Source organism: Emydura macquarii, unplaced genomic scaffold (genome assembly GCF_026122565.2).
Source record: "Emydura macquarii macquarii isolate MOO-44397 ecotype Brisbane River unplaced genomic scaffold, CSIRO-AGI_Emac_v2 contig_3348, whole genome shotgun sequence".
NCBI lineage: Eukaryota > Metazoa > Chordata > Testudines > Chelidae > Emydura > Emydura macquarii.
In genome coordinates, this window is record NW_027133485.1 from 5,570,275 (window position 1) to 5,592,980 (window position 22,706).

Genomic DNA, 22,706 nt, shown 5'->3' on the forward strand with positions numbered 1-22,706 from the left:
ACCTAGCTGTAACCAGCTCTGCTCCGAATTTGCCCAGAACCTCTCAAGGACGGTGCTCTGCATGTCTTTAAAAAAAACCAAACTGCTAAACAATCTTTATTTGTATTACTCTGAACATTTCTAAATAGTGCAGGATCCATAACGTAAAAACAGAACAATCCACCATGCTTTCTAAGATTCAGACTGCGAATCACATATGAATCCAGCCTATGTTTGAACTCAGTCTTCTAGCGTTGTTACAGTGATGGTTACTGGTCAAAGAACAAGTACAATATTTTAAAAAATCTGTCATGGTATAGTATAAAATAACAGTGCCTACATCACAGGTGCTTCTAACAAACCAGCACCCGTCCTCTGTGAAAAATCTGGATCCTTACATCCTGCATCATCATTTTTTTTTAAATGTTAAGTATTGTAAATAGACAAAACATTTTTTGCAATTGCTGGTGATGGTAAAGCCATTAACATCTCAACGGCAGGTCCCTTTCCACCAGTGGGCGAAACTAGTTATGCTCAGTATAATTGTAAGACAATCATCTAAAAACCTTTAGTATAAAGCAATGCTCCAAACACCACCAGAGCTGGGTGGAATTTTTAAAAAAATAAATAAAAAATCTCTTCTTTCAGTAGCACATTGTTTCTCAGTAAGCCTCAGATCCACTCCCCCCCCCCCCCCACACACACACTTTCTTTAGTGCACAGTACTTCCTTATCCCACCCAGTGCACAGGGAAATGGCCAAAAATTCCTTTTCAATGGCCACAGAAAGCAGTGTGACCAGAAAACAGCTCACACTACGTAATGTAACACTTGCCCAACTTCTCCTATTCTGATCAATATCTAACCTCTGCATATGGCTGCTGCTGTATTTAGAGCCGCTCATTATTCTATCTGTTCCCAGTGTACGTGAAATAACTCTCTAAACCGTCTTTCCTTTTGGGCATGTTTCAACCTATCCACAACTCTCAAGAGTTTGTGGGGGGCCCTTTTAAATTCCAGAAGTTGAAGCTTTTAAGACAAGCTGCAAACTCTTTTTGATTATGCTGCTTTCATGTCGGAAGTATACTCTATCAATTGTACAGCTGGTTCTCTGGGGACTCCCTAGAGGGCATGGAGTGATTAACAACCAGAAGAGGGATATACTGGTCCACAGAAGGGAGGATATGTCGACTGAGACTTGGGATACACACCACTTTCCTGCTGGCGGGATGGAAATGTGGATTCTCCAACAATCTGAGACTCCTCGGGTGTGGTCGCCTGCAGGGTTGCAGAAAGATCTAACGAAGGAAGTGAAAAAAGAGTCTGATTCTGAATCTGTGAATTCAGCTGCACCAGTGCCTCCAGATGCTGGATCAGAGACAATGCTTCCTCCACAGGAACAGTTGGATTGGTGTCTCCAGTTGCAGCATGACTTTGGAGGTTAGAGGCAGCAGAAGGTTCATGGAAAAAAAGATGGGGCACAGACAGTACCTGAGACACTCCAGAAGATGTAACTCCAGGATAAAGTATACTTGATAACTGCTGAATATCTAAAACGTTGGCACTGAGAGCAACATTGCCACCACATTCATGTGAGCATAAGGAGCATGAAGGCAATGGTCCAAGATTCCAGTTCTGTGACATGGCTGACCCTGTGTCAGCCTGAAACTCCATATGTCCCCCCATCGTATTCTGCTGCCTTCCCAATGGTTCCTGAGCCATGCTGTATGACTGCCCTCCCATCCAGGAGAGGTTGCTCAGTGAATAGAAAGCACAATCCTGCATAGATTGGTCAGTTTCCTCCTCTCTATTTTGGCAGTGTGAAGAAGATGTTCCATGGGATGTCCCTCCATTTAAGACTTCGCCCACTGCCACACTGAGAGCAAACATATTATTGTTTGCTAGGGGTTCCTGGCTGTGAGAAACTGCTGGAGGATACTCATCCCTAGACCCCCACTTGCCTGTGAATGTCCTGGAAGATACCTGTTGAAATGATTCAGCCAGCTTGATATTCCCAGAACTGTGCAAAGGAGGTGAAAAGCATTTGGTCTCAAGGTTATTTTTAAAAGTTACTGTCTTTCTTTTTGTTTCCTTTATGAGGCTGGGCCCCGTGCTATTTGCAGAGGGGCCGCCTGAGACTTTCTTTGGGAGAATCAGTCCCAACAATAAGCAAGAGTGATGTGAGTCAAGACCTATTAAAACAAACAAAAAATATGTGTTAAAGGAAGATTTTTCCACATTTTATGCTGGAAACTTCCTAACTTTGGGCCAAATCCTAAGGTATTGCCTCACTCTTTACTGAATACTTACTGAGGCAAAACTCCCACTGAGATAAATCCTAAATTTATTCCTCTGGTAGTCATTGGCCACTGTCGGAAGATAGGATACTGGGCTAGATGGACCATTGGTCTGACCCAGTATGGCCATTCTTATGGAAGCTTTGCCTGAGTAAGGACTGATTAAAAAAATAAGGATCATAGGTTTTCATGTAACTTTTTTAACTCCATGCACATTTTCTACATTACATTGAGATTTAATTTTTATTCTTCATCCACAGTTCAGCAATTGCATTCAATGGTGAGAGACAAATTTTAAAAGGAATGTTAACTTGGCCTCTGAAATTGTACCTGCAATTTTGGGCAGGTCTGTTTTTACACATGGATTTTTCACACCAAAGTCTCGGGAATGCACAAGAGTGGAACTGTGCATCAGTTAGATGTGCAAATTAGGTCGTTCACAATCTGCATTTGATGAATGCAAATCCATGTTTTTGCACGCACATGGATATACAAATACTTCTGTGCACAAAATTGCGGGCACAACCTTAGAGACCACTGTAGAAAAATTTGCCCTTATTTTTTTCAGTGATTTTTTTCCAACCTAGGTCAGAAGTAGAATCAAAAGAGTTTAATAAATATACTACTCTTAAAGGTGAATGATGTATTTCTTTCTCAAAGGAAACACTGACACTAATCACATAAACTCACTTTCAATCAGTAGGTATACTTCAGTTCTGTTTGCAATCATGTCATTCCTACCCATCTGTGACGTGTGACTGACCACAGCTAAAAACAAGAATGACCTGCAATTTTCAACCATCATGGTTTGTAGCTGGGTATCTGATTCTCCTGCATTGTGCAATGGCTGAAAAAAGTACAGCTGATTTCAAATGGCCCAGGAGACATTACAGTCTCTTGGTCTTGCCCCAGCTTGATGGTGAAGCTCTGGACTGTCCCAGATCAGGAACACAAAGATAACATAATTTATAATTGAAACTATCTGCTTTTCCATGATGACTGAGTTCCTACTTGACTGAGGGGTAAGCCAGATGCCAGGTCAATCACTGATGAATTCTGCTGCATCTCAAAGGTGGTTCTGCCAATGATTACTGGAAAATGTAACCAGTTTCCAGCCTGGGTTCAAGTTTGCACTGAGTGCAATTACCTGATACAGAGATTACATGATGTTACATCACATGATGGAGGTAGGATGGGGATTAGCTGCAGCTCTGACAAATGACATTTCACATGATGAGTAACTGTGTGGGAACACACTGTAATGTGACAGGGGGTTACATGAGTTTACATCCTGATGTGCTGCAGGCCAAGCACCAGGCATTTTATCAGTTATATGTGGCAGTTACCTCAGGTCATGTGACACGAAGCCAGGCAGGGAAAGAAAGTGTCATAGGAATGAGGGCAATGTGGGATTACTGGGTTTGATTTGCCTTTCATTTACTCTCATTTTATATTGCTGTCAATCCATTTACTTCAAAGGAGATACTCCCGATTTACACTGGCACAAGGAGAATCAGACCCACTGGATCTCTGTTACACATGTGGTAACACAGTAAATTTCCATGAATCACAAGATCCAACTACCCATATTTTAAGTACCTTTTTCTATAGCAAAGGACATGCAAGTGAAGCATTTCCCTGTGTCCTGCACAACCTTACTTTTCAAAATCTGTCTCTCTGAGAAATAATTAGAGCCCCTAGCATTCTGACACTCTGTCAAGATGTGGATTATATTATACTGAATTATTTATAGCCCTGGAACCTGTGATCCTCATCTGAAGACAGCAAGTTATTTCACTGAGCCTCTCTGGGGTACACACCAGAAAGGGAAGCCAGCTTGTTTCAAATCCATACCTGGGCCACCAAGTGGATGGAATTTGGCAGGTACTGGCTGGAAAGCTGGCAGAGGTACCATGAACATTTCCATCTGACTGCTGTCCACGATGCCGTATCTCTGTTTGTTGTTCAAATATGAGTATAGCATGTTGTAAGTGCTGAAGTCTTTGGTCATAGTAGGGCAGAATTGTATCACACTCATCTCCTAAACAAACACAGGGAGAAGGAGACTGTGTGGACTGTCTGAAAGCAGTGTTGCTAACATTGTTCATCTAGCAATAAATAAGTTCTACAAAAAAGACTGACAAACGCAAGGCATCTAGGAACTCTGTTTACATTAGGAGAGGCTCAAGCATAATCCCATTTACAAGGGGGAACTTCAATTCCTTTATATGCTTAACTCACTGCACTTTGGCAAGGTGAACAGCGTTCGTCTCACACACCAGACTTTGGTGCACGTAAACCATTTGACAGACTCTACATTCTGTGTGGAGATCACAAGAGTATGAGCAAAATCAAGAGAGAGAGAAAGACCGCCACAGACCTCGCTATACGGAAAAGACAATTTTTGCCTGCAGATGGTAAGTCCCTGAATTGTATTAGATCAGTTCACACCACTAAGCCTGATCCAAAGCACACTGAAGTAAGTGGAAAGACTTCCAATCCAGGGCTTTAGGTGTCTTCCATCCATGTCACACAGAGCTATACTTTGGCATTTAGCCCCAGCTCAGAGCAGGGGCAATGTATAGTCACAATCCAAGAACCCAGAAACTCAGTGGTCGTTGCAGGTCCATGGAACCTCTCAGAACTAGAGCCTAAATACTATTAACTTTTACTTGACACTTAAAAGGACAGCATGTCGTTTGTTTCAGTTGATGCAAAATACCATTCTAGCCAACCATTACAGCTGTCACTGCTGGCCCCATGCCAATGTGAGAAAGTGCAACTCTTTACAGACACGCTCTGGAACATGTAAAGCTGACAGCCATTTTAGCTGCTGAATGCAGGTTGCTTCTGGTGAGCAGCAGCTGGGTTCTCCTGTGATGAAAGGTTTCAGGGTTATTATTGCACTAACTCAGTTCTTCTGACGTCTTGGCACACAGGCTGCAGGAAAGATATTCTTACAGATCAGCTTAGAACATGACATATCATCCTCCGCACTTGAAAACAAGAACCTTTTGAAAGGATACCTTGGCTTCACCTGGCCATATGTTGTCTAAATAATCCCAGACAGCCTCCGGGAGAATACAGCCCCTCGACTGAATCAGCTCTGGTAAAGCCTGTCCAAACCAGAAAGACAAAAACATGACAATTATTTATTATTTGATATCCTGCAGATTTACTCAAGACCTACTCAGGCAATCCCCTACTAAGATCATTATTTGTTATTAATAGTTATTTTTTTCACATCTATAAAGGCCATCATCCTAGTATCTGGGCACACTTTACACTGTTTAGATCAGAAACAAACAAGGGAAAGTGAACCCTTTTAACCCAAATTGTGCTTTCTGTGAGATTCCTTTTAGTCTCAGAAAATGGAGCAATGGACTAGATGCTAACCGGTCTTTTCCAATTCTACTTCCTATGATTCTGCTATTCTACAGCTGGTCCTGCTTGTACATATGAAAACTCAGTTAAAAAATCTATAGTCTCGTATCCATGGAAGTTCAACTGGAGTTGAGCATAAAAATCCTCAAACCAGTCCAAATCATCAAGGCACCTAGGTATCCTATGATATCTCAGAAATGTTTCCCTTTTCCTGTTGTTCTATCCATAGGCCAAATGCTGAGGTCCTTAATCGGTTCTTACTGAGGCAAATTCCCAGTGGTTTCAGTGACAGTTTGCATGAGGAACAAATGAGTAATAACTGCGTAAGGACCACAGGATTTGGGTCTACAGTATGAAAACACATGTTATAACTTGATGTAAGTACTTGAGCTTTGATGCTTTGTCTTTGGAACACCACGTGAAATGTGTGGTGTTTTATTAAATACACAGACAATCCCTCCTGTCCTGTAAAAGAAAACAAGGGTCATACCTGAATGAGGCGACTGCCATAGCCTGAAACAGGATATGCTTTTGCCACAAACTGTTTAATGCTGAACATCTGAATGAATCCTTCCCACAGCACAGAGTCCTTGGCTTGCTTCTGTAGCCTTGGATTCTTCTTGAGGATGCCAGCTGAGGCAGACCTAAAACAGAGTAAGGTTTGTGTATATTATATAGTGGAGCCATTCATGTAGGTCTGAATATTCCATATGCCTTAATTGTGCTATTCTTTTATTTCCTGAGAAACTCCACCTCTTTTCCTGCATAGTTTGCACTTTAAAGGAGGGGAAAGGAGGTTGCCACCTGGCCCAGTTTGTTACCTCTGTTATACCTTGAAACATGTAAGTCAGGGGTACAAAACATCCATCTCTCCTCCCTCTATGAGGGATTCACAACAGTTCTTTTGCCAGCCCATCCCCATTTAGAAGGGGACACAGATGGAAATCCAAAGGGCAGGAATTCGGGGTAACAGTGAGGATGAATAACAGGTATGAATTCCATTTTCCAGACCTCTCTCTTCCGTACCCCCACCACTTTTCCATCACCACATGATGCAAAATGGTCGTGAAGGGGCACAACATTTGCTGTACTGGATCAGACAACTGGTCCATCGAGTCCAGCATCCTGCTTCTGGCACAGATCAATACCTGATGCTTCAAAGCGAGATAAACCCCAGTCTTGTCTCAGAATTCCCTTTCGGGATTACAGTGTTGCTGTGGGGTTGTTCTGAGGTCTGGAGCACAGGCCTCCAGGTGTGGTGCTCAGGGCATCTGCCCCCTTATTGGTGGTTTGGGTGGGGGGGGGGGTGTTAAGGTAGCCCAAAGAAAAGAGTCAAATTTCCACAGCCCACAAAAGGCAGAGTCCTGGGCCTTAAAGCAAAAGAGGAAGGGGGGAGAGGGGAAAAGAGAGAGAAGAACCAGCCTGTCTCCTTTCTGAGAGGGCTTGGGCAGCCAAGGTATCAAGCAGTTTCCCTATTCAGTGACTAGGGAACTTTGAGTTCCAGCCCTATTCCTTCAAAATAAACTCTCAAACTGAGCTGGGACACTCCCTTTTAAAAACCTGTCCATCCCTAGGCTTGACAAGCCTCACCGGTGTGTCCGGTTGGGGCCGATTATGCTCAGAGGAGCTCTTTAACCCCTACCTGACTGAGGTGGGGATCTGTTCACCAAATCACCCCACCCCTGCAATGCAACTCACCAGTTTATGCCAAGCAGCTTTGGTTTTGACATCTCTTAGATGACATAATTACAGAAGTTCTTAGCCCTTTTTAAAACACTTGTGCAGACAGTGGGGAATAGACAGGCCAGATGTTAAGACAAAAAGCACAACAGGAAGATAAAACACAAGGTGAAATCTTGTCCTCCACAGTCCCACACAGACCTGTCTTTCTCCAAATGTTTTCTCCCTTTGTCAGAGTAGATAGCGGTTGTATGTAATCTTGCGGAGCTGTCGGCTGCCTTTTTCTTTGGGACTGATTTGCTCCGTGGCAGGTTAAAACCTCTCTCGCCATCAGGAGCCATCCTTCCTGTAAAGTCAGAAAAAACAATGATGTTTCTGTAGAGTGTGATCACAAGAGCAAGAACACTGTTCTGTTACAAAGTGGGTTCCCATGTCAATGAGAAGGGGTGAAATATAAACATAGAAATCATCTTGGAATTGACACTTTTTACTGTGTTATGGCCAAAAATAACATTTGCCCAGGCTACCAGCAAGCATAAGGTCCTAGCTATGCTGCCCTTGTTTACATACCATAAATTTATCCCCGCTGCCTATATCTGGCTTGAAAAGGACTGGGATTAGCAGTGAGAAATAAAGCATTTTCCCTGGTCTCCAGCCCAAGCCGAAGTCCTGCTGACTTCTCTCAAGCTCTCCCCGCTTTCTTTGCCTGAGTTTATCAACATTTTTCCAGTTCTATTTAGTGATCATGAGCGTGACAAACTAATAACACTAGCTTGAACCAGCCATCATCTGAGGCTAGTAATGTACAAACTACCGATACACCTCATCCCCCGACAAGAAACATCCCCTGCTAATATAGTTCCGGGCCTCTTGAACAATTCTATCAATCTGTGTGATGGATTTGTGATATGGAGAAGGATTACCTAGTATCGAATTTGAACTCAAATCTTCAAAGCTAACCAACCAGATCCCTTCTCCCAGCTTCCTTACCTGTACAGATGAGGCAGTCTGGATCCAGTAAGTGACTCCTGTGCTGGTCTGTGGTGTCTCTTTTGGACTCTGCAGCAGGCTGGGAACTAAGTTTCTGGTCCATATATAACGCTGATTCCTAAACGGAATGTACGACAGTCACTAGCAGATATATGTTGGACTTCATTCACACGGAGCCTATGCTCCCCTAATAGTCTTACAAGAAGTCATGGCTAAGCATCTATTCACACCCTCCTCATTCACCTGCTGGTATCACCCACACTCTCTAGAAGAAAGACTTGGGGGGAATTCCCATTCACCCTGAGAAATGCTGTTTTTCAGATTCCCATCTTTCAAAGAGGTCTATGGCCATCCAACAGCAATTGGTGCTGGCTCTCCCTTCTCTTAGTAGTAAACTATCAGTTAACCATAACCTCTTGCTGAAGTGATGGAGACACAATTGTCCACACACAACTTCCATCCCCTGTACAATAAACCAGAATAGTACAACATATGTGTACAAAAAGAGCCTCCATTCTAATAAAGCTCACAGCTCGATTGAAGCCCTCTAAAAATGCCAAACTAGATGAATTCTTACTCCTATATTTAACTCTTATACTAATGAAGGACTGGTATCAGGGACTCTTCTTTTTGCTCTATGTTGGTACAGTGCCTAGTCCTCATCCATGACTAGGGCTGTTAGGTCCTACAATAATACAAATAAATACATAAATAAATAATAGACCAGAACCCATTAGAGTGCAGAAAAGGGCTTCCTTATCTCAACAATGACCTGAAGGCCCCCTGTTTTCTACTGCAGAGCTTCTCTTGACCTATCACCCACGTACTGCATAGTGTTTTTTCAGCAGGCAAATATCCAGTATGGACTAGAACAAAATAATCAAACTTGATTTCATTGTGACTTTATCAAGATTTGAACTGAAGACTTCAGAGACAGTAGCCTTTGCATTAAACCATCATAGCAGTTGGCCCACCACTCCCATCAACACACTGCTCGGAAAACCAACTGCACGAAGATTCAGACACCTGACATTTGAATTTTAGAGTTCAGCAAACAAGCTGGTTTTAAGAACCTACATATTTCCCAAGAATCTTCCCTTATACCTTCATGCACAGGACTCTTACTGAATCTGCTAGGTCAAATATGGCCATCTACTCACATACAGGTCTTCCAAAGTAAAGTCCTCGTCCACCTCTCGGTGTATCTCTATTTCTCCTTTGTGGGTCAGTTTTGTGGGGCAACACCTTGGTGCTTCTCTCTGCTGTTTCTCTATCACCTCCAGCACCTGAAAGAATCACATTGTAGTACACACAGACCCAAGCAGATATCTCTTGGACCAAGGACTCAAGAAAAAAAATGTTGTTAAGGAATCAACACAGGTGAAAGCCAAAATGGAAATGCAAACTTGGATTTAAAGAGAAGGGGTTCTAAAGAAAAAGTCCTTCTCTTACTGAAACAACAGCAAAGAATTCTAGCTGGCCACAAGATAAATACAGTTGCAGTACATGCTTCTCCCAGTAACGTGCCTTAAACCTGACTTGGAGACCTCTCAAGGCTGAGAAGGAAGTTCAGTATCCATGGTCCGTTCAATTCTTGGCTTCCATGCAGAGACTAGCCAACAGGGCTGCTCTTTAATATCAGTAACGATGCTGGTTTTTGTGATGTGGTCCCCTGCCCATTAGGAACAGGACAGAGATCATCACATTCATCTCCCACAGTCAACCAAACAGTTGTCTGGTTTAACAACTTTCAGTCAATACCAGCCAGAGCTGCATTTGAACTGGTGACTTAGAGGCAAAAAAAAGCTCTGGGTCCCATTGCCTATCCTCTGGGCCATCCCATTCTCTATACATTCATCCATCGAATCTGCATCAAGAAATGCAAAAGCATGACAATGTTAATTAGTGCTCCTCTGTTAAGAGGGAAAGATCATTGCTTTGTAAACATAAACCCCACGATGTCATAGAAAGAGGGAAGCAAGGAAGCCAATTTCCTCTCCTTCCTATTGTATGTAAGGAAAAGAGTGTTGCACACTCTTCTAAGTTTTATCAAAGTTTCAGAAGACTCCAAAATATAAACCAATTAGGAAGAGGCAAAGCAAAGGTGCAATTAAAGCACCAACTCTGCTAGCCAATCCATCTCCCTATTTTAAAAAAAATCTAAATTATACTTAGACTCCTAAAGCAATAAAAGGTGTCATTTTATACTGTAATTACTTTGGTTTAGATCACCTCTGTATCTTCAATACAAGAACAAGGTCCATAAAGGCATCACAAAGAGGTCTTTCGGAAAGGGGGATGGCACCGCATTTATCCCTCTCAGCTGCACTGGGTTGACTTACATGTTTGCTCTCCTTAACTCTCCACTCTGCCAACTCCTTCGGTGCCATCTCCAGTGAATTCATTTGAACAAGACACTGGGGGGAGACTTCTCCTAGAACCACCTGGCGGAAGAGGAGCTGAAAGAACAAAAGAAAAGGTAGGTATCCTGTGTAAGAACAATGACCATGTGGGACATGCACATAGCCAGTCTGCTTCCAAAGATCTCTCTATTTCTATCTCCCAATAAATGTTTATTCAAGACTTTATCACAATACTCAGGAAATTAACGTGAACTCTCAGGAGGTCTGAACTTAGATTGCTTGTGCCATGCCTGGAGAGACTAAGTTTTGCAACAACGTTTATATAGGGATTTGGACTTCTCTATCCATCCATCAGGTTCACATGGCAGATATGTTTATCAATGCAAACCTGATGTCATGTGCTACACAGAAGATAAAGATACTCAGGTGTTTGGTGCTGACCAAATGTGTCTACACACTTACAAAGGAAGACAACTAATGGATGGTAGCCATGATAAGTGCCGCCAGTGATGAAAGATTAAGCAGTGCCTTGGAATCCTGGATAAGACCCCAAATGATCATGAGTGACCAAAGAAGGGGATGCCTGGATGTGCAGTAGCATAGCCTTCCTTGATCAGGGAACAGAATGAGACTGTAATATTGGAGAGTCTCTTTCTATGTTGATGCTCTAGATAGCCACAAGTTTAAAGACATCCCCACACACCAATGTAATGGAGAAAATTAGGCAGATTTTCTCATTCTCTTACCTTATTTTTTGGAGCTTTCAGATTAAAGAGGACACTGCGGTACTTGTTTTTGTATCGGTGGTCAACACAAAGGAAGAGGTTGAATATTTCCTTCTCCACATTGTTTGCTAATCTCAATATCGTATCTTCATGGACATCCAAATCAGGAGACTCCTCCAATCTGGAACACAGAAAGCAAGAACCACAGGTGGACGTGTCAGATCTGCCTGCTACGCAGGAGCCAATTTACAAACATACATGTTCTTTTCTGTTAAAATCCCAAATAAATGAGCCTGAGAAACCTCCACCAAACAGGAAGCAATCAAAGCCCAGGGTCTTTTAGAAACTTAACCTTCCCGGGATCTAGAAGAGAAATCCCTTGAATGGTGAAATAGCTTGTTCAAACTGTGCTATGTCAGAAAGCCCTGCAGCATTTGTCTTGTTTATGCTCATATCATATTCAGAGGGTTTGCCAGTAGAGAGGGCCACAGAGATGTGCTCCAGCCCACACCCTAAGGAAATGCTTCCCTGTCCCCATGCAGAAAATTGCATTTAAGCTTGGGGCCCCTCCTAACTTGTGTATACTGATCTGAGCTTATCACTTCTTCAAATACATCATTATAACTTGAATTCCACCATGTGGGCATCTAACTCACTCTAACCAAAGAACAGGCTCGTAAAAAGTCAGGCAGTTACTAGATCAAACTAATATTCCGGTTTTAAACTTCATGGATAAACGTAGTGCTCATAAAAGAGAAGGATAAATAGCAGTGCCTAGAGTGGGCACACCCATGCACGTCTCCCCTACACAGTCTGCCAATGCACCTCCACTCTCATGTGCAGCTTTCCTGCTATTCTATTCCTTTAGCTGGCATATGCCTTTCACTCTGCCAATACACGTCCCTTATGGCCAGCAGCACTGCCTGCTACTTCTGATGTAAAATTCTTGGGGCTCACATGAAGCCTGCTGAAGTCAATGGGAGACTTTTCATTGACTCCAATGAGCTTTGGACCAGACCACTTAACAAAGGCTGAGAATCATGTGGTAGTTTTGTGATGTGGAGAAATAAGGACTAAGGGCCTGAGTCTCCACTGCCTTCACTTTATGTAGGCATTTATACCTGGAAAAAGGGAGTGCAAGTAACTATGCAAGATAGTGGAGAATCAGGCCCTAGGATGTGACCCACCAAATTCATTTCCACTTCTGACCTACTAAGGATATGAAGCTGGCTATCCAGTTGTTAAAATTTATTGAATTAACCTCACTGCTCTTCATCACCTTGATTCAATTTATTATGTACTAGCATAATCTTTTTACATGATTACCTGACAAAAGGCTAATCCTGCCAAATGAATTAAACATTAACAGTAGCAAAGAGTGAGATAACAAATGGAGCGATCTATTGCAATAAATAATTCTGGTATACAGACATCTCTGTCAGTACAATACATGACAGGGAATGACCTAAAGTTGAAACCGCTTAAAGGGCCACATTTTTCAGTACTAGCTCCCTTGCTCCTAAAATCAGCAAGGGCTGGTTGTGGTATAGAAGTAGCACATTCACCTTAGGAGATAGGAGGACTTTCACATCATTCAACAGCCGCCCCTCTGGTTGATTAAAGAATTGCACAGATGGACTCTGAAGGGAGTTCCACCCAATTTTCCACAGAGAAGAATGGTTGCTGTGATGCAGGGTTCCATAGGAGTTTAAATTAAGAAAACCGAGGCCCTCCTCTTAGAATGAACCCATTTCCTATGGAAAACAAGACTAGATTCATGATGTCGCAGAGCTGTATGTTTCAGAGATGCTCTGCTACTGTATAACAATAACCAAATCTACAAGGAAGTTCCCACTGCCCAGCATTTATGAGAACCAGCATCAGACACAAGACTTTACTCCATAATTGCATGTGACTATCATATAAAATGTCCCCAGCCTTTTCCCTGCCACTATCATGCATAAGCCACTTTACCTTTTCTGTAGCATCCCACGCAATGAGTCCATGACCTTAATTCGGCTTTGTTCTTCAGACAGCTGCAAACTATGAACGGAAGCTGAAGGTGAAGCTTCCTTAGAGGTTGATCTCATAGCCCTCCTCTTCTTTACACTACTATCATCTTAAAACAAAAGAGAATCCCTAAAATTTCAGGTGCTCTCCCTGTGGTACTGTTAGGGAGATCTATAAAGCCCAATTCTGAGCCCCGGTTTGGGTGGGGAGCAGGGGGCTAAGCTTTTGTTTGGACAGATTTGTGAAGCAATTTTTGAGTTTCAGCAATAAAAAGACCAATTCTTGGTTTAAAAAATTGCATGACTTGAACACAAAGGGAGAATTCCAACTTTTTGTCTGAAACCACTTCCATGAACACAGTGGCTCTGAATTTCAAATCACTAAATAATGTCAATGCAAACAAAACTGCCTTCTAGCTAGCAACACGTAATCTAAGGTAAGATGAGATCTTGGTATTGAATATGAAGGCTAGTCAGTATAGGCACTTGCAGTAAACATAAAAGGATTTAGCATCATCACTTGTAGAGGGTTTGGTGAGAGGCAGAAAAAATTCACATTCTTAAATTATAATGTTGCTAAACTAAAATTCCACACAAAAAGGAATTTCCACATTATACCAATTTAATTCAAAAAGGGTTGTGGCAAAACACAGAATGGATTTACAGCTGAATACAAACCCTTTAATGTTCCTCCGGTCCTTTAAGAAAAGCCCATCCACCTATCATACAAACCACAACAAGCAGCAGATTCTTGTAACCTATGAAACCGAGTCTCAAGTATATCTTGTAATAGGTATACACTGCACTGACAGAAATATTCTGCACTGCCAAAATACTCTGTGTGCCATAATTACACTAACAAATCAAAATGCAAGGGGTGAAGGCCATGTGTCTGGAGTGAAGACTTTACCCTATTTGTATGACAACTGAATTGACAGATTACTACAAAGCTTTGGCCACTGGAATTAAATTACGGCTTCCCAGCTTCATTCCTTCCATTGTACAAACTGGAAAATTCTCCATGACATTATTTAATCTGTCCAAGTAGCTGCATTGGTTTATCTTTTCAGGATTAAGGTCTAATCTATTTATAGAGAGCCAAGGCTGTGTGTGCTTCAGGACAACACTGCTGTTCATCTGCTACCTGAGAAATTACGGGGCCACAGTTATAAATAAAAAAAGATCATCTCCACTTCAGTCAGTGTAAAAGTCAGGTCTTTCCTGCTAATCGCAGAAATGCTACCAACAAAGGCAGGACACTACAGCAAACTGTCACCAGTCTCCTGTGGTAACTGCTTTGCTACTGAAGATCCAATAAAGGAAACAACTTTCATTTTTGTGCTGCCTGCTGATAAGACAGCAAGTGTCTGAGTCAAGTCTGCTGCCTTTATTCACAAAGGGCCTGGTTCTGCAAATGCTACTCACTTTGCATAGTACTTTTACACCAGTATTCACACTGAGCTCAAGGTTCCTGCCTTGAGTACTACTCAGTGTCAGTAAAGTTGCACAACTGGACTTTAAACCCATTTTTATTCACCTTTCCTCTGCAGAGCTCATGCTGCTAGACAGCAAGCTGGATTCCCTGCCACCTCATGTATCATCAAAAGCATCTATTCAAATTGCAGAATCTTTAGTATTGAAGAGAAACCGAGAGGCAGAAGGAACCCAGCTTGATTTTCAAAATCTAAGTGAAGATTCCATCCATTAGAAAAATCATCTTTTAACATGTAAACTGAGCAAATGTGCTTTGGGACTATGAGTGAGAAGAAAAGCCCCCAGTCTGACTCCTGACAGCCCCTCTTCGGTACATAATGCCACTTGAACAGTTTCATAACAGCTGATGCACTTTCTCAGCATAGTATAGTGATAAGTTCACTCCATAAAGCTCCTGCCATTTTGAAGGGGGAGTGTTAATTCCTCTTGAAGTTTCTTCCCCGGGAACACTGCTAGCAGATTCCCCTTAATTTAGAGGGGCAGCAGGACTGAGAAGGGGCAGAAGGCTGCTTGAGCAATATACCAGTGTTTTAGCTGCGGTAGTGCCACTGTCCCAGCAAAGCCAGTCGCAGGGTGAGCATGGGTTGTTGAAGCTTCTCTATACAACTTTGGTTAATGCACCTCAGTCGTGACACTACCTGCTGTTCAAGTACTAGGCATCTTTTCAGCATAGACTATATCAGTAGTTCCCAACCCATGGCCCAGGAGCCAAATGTGGCCCGTGGGGTCTTTCAAAGTGGCCCGCCGCTCCCCTCCCACTGGCTGCAGAAGGGAGCTGCTGCCTACGGACCCAGGAGAAGCGTGGTGCCACAGGGCTGCAAGACCGGGGCAGACGCCTTGCTGCACCCAAGGGGACAGGAAATCAGCACTGCCCTCCCTTGGTTCCAGCAGGGAGCATGACAAAGCGCTCTGCCTGGGTCCCTAAGCAGAGCGCTGCTGGAGTCCCCTGCTGGAGCCAGAGGGAGGGGAGCACTGATCTCCCTGGCCACAGAAGGGAGCCACTTCCTAGGGCCCCAAGTGGAGCGCACCGGTCTACAGGACGCGTATGGTTTCCCTGCTGTAACCAGGGGGACGGGAGATCAGCAAGGAGGGAGCCTCCTCGCTGAACTCTTTCCATCTGACTACAGTGGGGGGCAGAGGATCAGAGCATCCAGGATCCACCACGCTTGAGGAGAGGGGCAGGAGTCTAAAAATCAGTGTCTTCCGGTTTGGCCTGCACTTAGCAGGCCACTCACCATGACTTAGCTGCCAGGCCATGTGCTTCAGTGTGTAGTGACAGTCTCTCATCTACACTAGTGCTTTGTCTGTGAGTGTGTGACATACTGTGAGTCATTTGTACGTGTAAAATAGTGAATGTAAAAATGAGCACAGTAGCATCAAAATGTTTACTTTAAATATGTAGTGAATTGTAGTCCTTAATGGTGTATACGTCAATATATTTTTTATGAGTTGATAAACTGATGGCCCTTCAGGGTTGTAAAAATGATATTTGTGGCCCTCAAGCCAAAAAGGTTGGGAACCACTGGATTATATCATGCCAAACTCTGTAGGAGCTTGGGGTTGTCAACAAATGCCCACCAAACTCATTTTTACTTTGCTAGCACCAGGGTTTACACCCAGATTCCTAGGATGGAAAAGACAAGGGTTGAACTGGAACAAAATAAAGTGTGGTACTCTTCCAAACTCCTTCCGTAAGCCAGGTTCTGTCCCAGTGTAATGCCAATATGTAGATTGTGCAGATCTTAATCATTTGACCGCTCTCTTATTTCTTGGGTGTGTTGATCAATGTGAACTAGCTAAGAATCTTGACATTTAGAATATCATCATTAGGCTTCAAATTCAATACCTCATTGAGAAGAATAGGGGCAGTTTTCACCTCTCGGACCTATTATTTCATGATGCCTGTACACTCAGAAGGATACCACTGAATTCATTTACATCCAGTTCACATTCTAAAGGTTAACTCAACCATAAGGGCTAAAGACTTAATGACTTTATTAATTACTTGAATTTCCTGACAGCTGGCTTCCAAGAGAAAGTAATGGCTAGTCAAGCGGCCATAAACTGGCCCAACTCAACCCCTGGGAAAAGCTAATGCTTCATCATCTGTATTACCTTTCCTCCATAAGAAAGGATCTTTCTCTGTAACCTTTCTCTTTCAGCTGTCCTTGTGAAGAGTGAACTGTCATATGAAAGGAAGTCCTCTAGCTGAATTTCCCCTACATAAAACTTAGGGTGATCTGACACCGCGCACAATATAAGAACATGAACATACACAGCTAAAAATAGTGGAAATAAGATGGCCCAATTTCTAGGCCACCTGTCCAGGGTTTCAATGTTTAACAACTTACATGAGTTCAAAGGCTTTTGCCAAAGCACATGTGCTGCATATGGTTTCAAGAGCCGCTTCATTTCTTTTTTATATGGAGTTGGATGGTAATCGCTGTCCTTAATTTCCTGATGTTGCAGCAAACACAATGAAGATTAAAGGAAGAGAGAGGAAAAATGGGATAATGAAAAGGGAATGGAATATGGAAGAACTCATGCCACATGCAGACAACCAAGCTTGCTAGCCCCAAATTCAGTGATACCATATACCACACACCCAACTGCAAATAGATCTGGGATTGGAATTAGTCACCGCTTTCAAGTCTTACACTCCTTAGACTTTTACTTATAATAGTTTGAGAGTTTGTGTTTAGTTTTTTTCAGGCTATTACTGTTTGTTTTATTGCTTCTCTGCTACTGAAATAATCTCTACTTCCCATTAAGACCTCTCAAGTATCTGAACAGTGGAATAATATCTTCATTTTACGGACAGACAGCTGTCCACGATCAAGACCAGTTCAAGCAGACCTGTGATCACAGGTGTGACAATTCAGTTGGGTTCCATGGGAGCAAGACCCAAGGTTCAATGTAAAATCATCTCCCCTCTCCTCCACCTGCTCTTGAGGCTGCAATTAGGGAAGTATTGTTATGAAATTCCACACTCCACTAGGAACTGGAAAAAAATCACCACCTCATTTCACACAGGCCGCTGATCATCCAACAGATGGTAAGAGTTTTGGTTTACTAGGGAACTTGGGCAGATTCAGACTAATGATCTTGAGGTAAAAGGCCAATAGCCCATTGCCAGCCCACTAAACATGCTTTATTTTACATTTCCCTCTTAAAAAATCATAGTAATCCCATTCTTCCTAATGCTCCACATTTAGTTTTCCACTGGGTGACATCAAGAGGGCACACAGAAAAGTAAAATACCTGAGTAACCTGGAGATCAGCAAATACATCATCTGATAAATCCTCCAATTCCTCCACTCTCTGCATCTTACATGGCCTACGAGCCTTGCTGCTGGAGACTCCCAGGACTGGCCTAGACATTTTCTGAAGGACGGAAACATTGCCAATGACGAAGACATTTCCAAACCAGAAAATGGGCTGTAAATTCGATACTTAACAGAAACTTTCTCCATCTCCTAATCCTCCCTGCCCCTGTTGCAACCAGAAGGATCTATCCAATTTTCCTACTCCATCTTTACTTCACTGAATTGTAATCACTACTCTTAGGCTAGAGAAGCAACTGCTAAACAATTTGAGGCTTCTCTCCCTGCAGAACCTAGACACTTTGCTGGCGCAGCACTGAGAGCAACAGCGGGTGGCAACTGCCCAGGTTTCCCACATAATATCGCAGGGCACAAATGGCTAGCCATTAGCCACACTTTTTCGTTCAACATGTAATTAGACCGTGCACTCATTGCCGCAGGATGCTGTTGAAGTCAAGAAATTAGTAAGATCGAAGAGGAGACTGGATGTTTATATGAATAATAAAAATTACAATGGTTAATGAAAAAAAAAGAATTTGGGTAGGGAAAAGAACCTCATGCTTCAGAGTTTAAACCAATCTTTATTGGGGATTAGGATGAGACCTTCGGGGAGAAGGGCAGGGAGGGGGCAATTCATCCCATATCTACCTACTGTGGGGTTCTTGCACCTTCCTCTGAAGTATCTAGTGCTGGCCACTGTTGGACAGAGGACACTGGACTAGCTGGATCACTGGTACCTCTCCCACTGAGACCAGAGGAATGGCATCTTTTTAACCCACAGGCAATACCAACAGAATGGATAAAAGAAATGATCAACGACATCTAATCTACATTCTATGCTCTCTCCTACTCCCCACACACAGGCATGTCCTCTTCTGAAAACAGTTTAAGCATGGGAAGAGACATATCCCATATCTTACACTGTGATCAGGCAAGCTAAAGTGATGTTTATCTAGTTGCTTCTTAATTGACAGTCTCTCTCCTTCATCCTCACTTCAACAGTGTCTTCCTAATATTATTCTCTCACTGGGAAAAAAACAAGTGACCACCTGTTCTCCCGAACGAACCTTGGATAAATGGCAAGAGGCTGCTTCTGCAAGAGAAAATTAACTACTACTATTCATTTCTGAAAAGTATTTTCCCTATCACATACTGGAGATTACAAATTGACTCCCAGCTCTTTCTCTGCTGAGATTACCTGCAGGGGTACCAATATGGTGTTAATTTTTGTCATGTGGACTTCTGTCTCCTAGGAAATGGATAATGACCATCAATTTTTGCCACACAAGTTAACAAACATTCAGCAGATTAATGACTTTTAGTCATTAACAACCTGGTCTGAATTCAAGCCATTGCTAGAGAAAGTGTCTATATCCCATTACCCATCCCTTGTGCCATCCATACTTCACTTTTAAGTTTCCTTCTAAAAGAATCACAACCTTTCCTAATTGCTGTTCCACATTTCATTGGGTTACTTTATCATGGTGTAGGGTGAGGTAAAATACCTGAGTGGACTGGCAACAAACACATGCCTCTTCATCTGAAGAATCCTCCAGTTCTACCAGTCTCTGTAGTCTCCTTGGTTCACAGGCCTTGCTAGAGACTCCAAGGAGTCTGACTACTGGCCCAGACATTTCCTGAAGGAGAAAGCAAAACATTTTAAAACAGAAAAATGGCTGTAAAATAAGTCCTTGAGAGAACCTTCCTTCTGTCCCCAACAGGACCTCCACATTCTTTTTGGAACCTCAAGGATTCATCCAGTTTTTCAACTTTGTCATATTCCTGCATTGTCACTATTCTTTTAGCCAATGAGTGCTGGACAGGATTCCCTTTGGAGCTTGACAAAGCTACTGTTGAACTGGCCAGAGTGGTGGTTGTTCAACTGCAATATCTGGATCTCTTCAGGATCTGGGCATGATGCATCCACAACACACCCAGTTCCTGACAGACCAGTAATAAGAAAAAAGTCTCCAAAACATCAGTCTAGTTTACAAACAACTAGGCGCTAAACCAGATGAAGGGCACCTTTTTAACACAACTATAAGAACAACAGAATGGACAAAGGAAATGATCAATGGTAACTAGTCTACATCCTCTTCCTCTTTCCACAGTCATATCCTCTCCTGGCACTTTCTGCACAATTAGATCACTAGATAGAGAATAGCAATGCAGGAAAGAAAACTGTCCTATCCTTTGCCCAGATGAAGTCGCATTGTTCTATTTCCCCAAAGACACACTCTTGGGCAGGTCTTCCTTAATCCTGCAGAAATAAGAAATGATCATTGAGTAACCCAGTAGGACCATAAAGACCCAGTAGCAGTGTAAACAAGAGAAGCGGGAACAACGGGTGAGTTACTGCTGTCTCTATTTATTCCTTGACTTATTAGCAATGGTTGTTTCTTGCAGTCTGAGAAGAACGATTCCCCTCCACTCATTTTCAAAAAAGGAATTTAGTGGGATTCATCTCCCACAGACTGCCTACTGGTGATTTCTATTCATTTCCCAACTGCATTCACTAAGCTAATGTGATGGCTACAGAACTGCAATTTAAGGATAATAGGGGACAAAGAAGAATCTGGGGAATCCAAATTCCCATTTGAAACTAGGCCTAAAGATTCACTCTTCATCAGCGTGTTCTGTGCCTAACTGAGGAACATAAGACAAAGGAGAAAATAACAATAAAAGAAAGGAAAACATAAAACATACGTAATACACAATTTGCACACCATGTGACTGATGAACCAAAGGGCCCTCTTCCTCCTTGGACAGAAAGAGAACAGAGAGATTATAATCCAGTATTTGAATCTACTCTAATCTGTTGTTAGTTGTCTCATCCTATAAATCAATGCCCTGCTGAATCCTAAAACAATATTTCAGCTATAAAACTTTAGACACAAAATCACACAGCCCAACTCAGATGGGGATCAGAGGTGCTGTGGATAGTAAAGGATATTCCAGATTATAGCAAGAGCAATCCAGAAAGAGGTTCGCTAAAATTTATCTTTCAGCAAAAATATTGAGGGCTTTGTTTTCTGTATGTGCCATTACAGTATAAAATGTTTCATCCAGGCTGCGTGCAGTTTTTCTTTAACAACATGGAACCCACTGTATTTCAAGTGTAGGAAGAACCAATCTGTTGTACATTCTTCTGCTACATTGTTGACCCAATCACCTTTGTCTTGCTCCGGGTGACCATTTCTGTCTTTAATCTAAACTAGTATTCCCTGGACCTCTTTTCTCTATAACTGCTTCACCTGGTCTGATCCCTATTTAATCCCACCATGCATACTGAAACAGTCCCATTCAGATTGGTGCTTGCACACTAAACCCTGTACCCTGACATGTCACACTGTTTCCTATAAGGATGGGTTATTTTGGGGAGGCAAGACTTATTATAGATTTTTTATTAATATAAAGCCTGAATGAAGTTCCTTTTCCCCCAAACTGATGCAAAGAGGCAGGAATCTCTCTCTGATCCTGCTGTAGTTAACACTATATTTGCAGACTGGCGACCTAAGCAGTCTCAAACCAGCATTTTCTGTTTCTACTGCAGAAGCACGATGTATTCCACTAAAGCCCTATCTACACAGCGGGAGCTACGAAAGCATAGCTACAGCACTGTCACTCTGCCGCTGTAACCCTGTAGCGTAGACACAGACTACAGCGTCAAAAGGGATTTTTCCATCGCTGTAGAAACTCCACCTCCCTAAGCAGCATTCTTCTATCAACCTAGTCGCACTGACATCAGGGTTAGGTTGGCATAGTTTTGGTGCTCAGGGGTGGGGATTTTTCACACCCTGCCCTAAACAGCATAGCTATGTTGACTTAAATTTTAAGTGTAGGCCAGGCCTCCATTAGGAATGTTTGAATTTCCATTAACTACCTACACCTTCGGTCAGTGTTTCTCAAAATGTTGATACCAGAGACTGGCTTGCTGCCTTCTTAAACTGTGTCTGGGACATCTCAGGGACCGGCGCCAGTCCACAGACCGGTCGTTAAGAAACACTGCCCTAGAGCACAACCGAGGGTAAACCGCAAACATCTGTATCCTGGAACACACATTTGGGTAGTGTCCAGACTAGCTTTTATAACATGTTAACCAACAATCAATGAAGTCAAGATAAAAAATTCTAGTGTTGACAAGACCTCTCGGGGACTAATTCTGCAGCATGCTAAGCACCGCTCTCTGAGGTGTTGAGCACAGCCAACAATGAATGTTGAGGGGATTCAGCACCTCCCAAGTTGATGTTCAGCACTTTGTATGCTTAGGCCTCCAGACTGAACATCAGAAATGCACAGCAGTTGGCTTTATGAGTCACTTCTAAGGATGTGAGAAAACTGGGTGGGAAATGGTTATACACTGCACCGATTTTTTTATTTTTGTGGAATACTGTCAGGACCCCTCCTTACTTGGGGCCAAATTCACCTTTCACCAAATAAACACAAAATTCATCAGATTAATT

The 22,706-nt window shown here is 42.6% G+C and overlaps 1 protein-coding gene across 1 annotated transcript; it reads right to left on the reverse strand.

Annotated features, from left to right (window-relative positions):
- Positions 1-710: 710 nt before the first annotated feature.
- Positions 711-20,022, reverse strand: SPOCD1 (SPOC domain containing 1). The gene is made up of 13 exons (XM_067533791.1): positions 19,749-20,022; positions 18,182-18,304; positions 17,272-17,377; positions 13,392-13,536; positions 11,439-11,598; positions 10,672-10,788; positions 9,490-9,615; positions 8,330-8,447; positions 7,541-7,685; positions 6,150-6,303; positions 5,302-5,391; positions 4,130-4,316; positions 711-2,170 (listed from the first exon to the last, which is right to left on the reverse strand). Exons 1-13 carry the CDS (start codon positions 19,899-19,901, stop codon positions 1,119-1,121), a joined length of 2,676 nt encoding a protein of 891 aa, XP_067389892.1. The 5' UTR covers positions 19,902-20,022; the 3' UTR covers positions 711-1,118.
- Between the last annotated feature and the right edge of the window lie 2,684 nt (positions 20,023-22,706).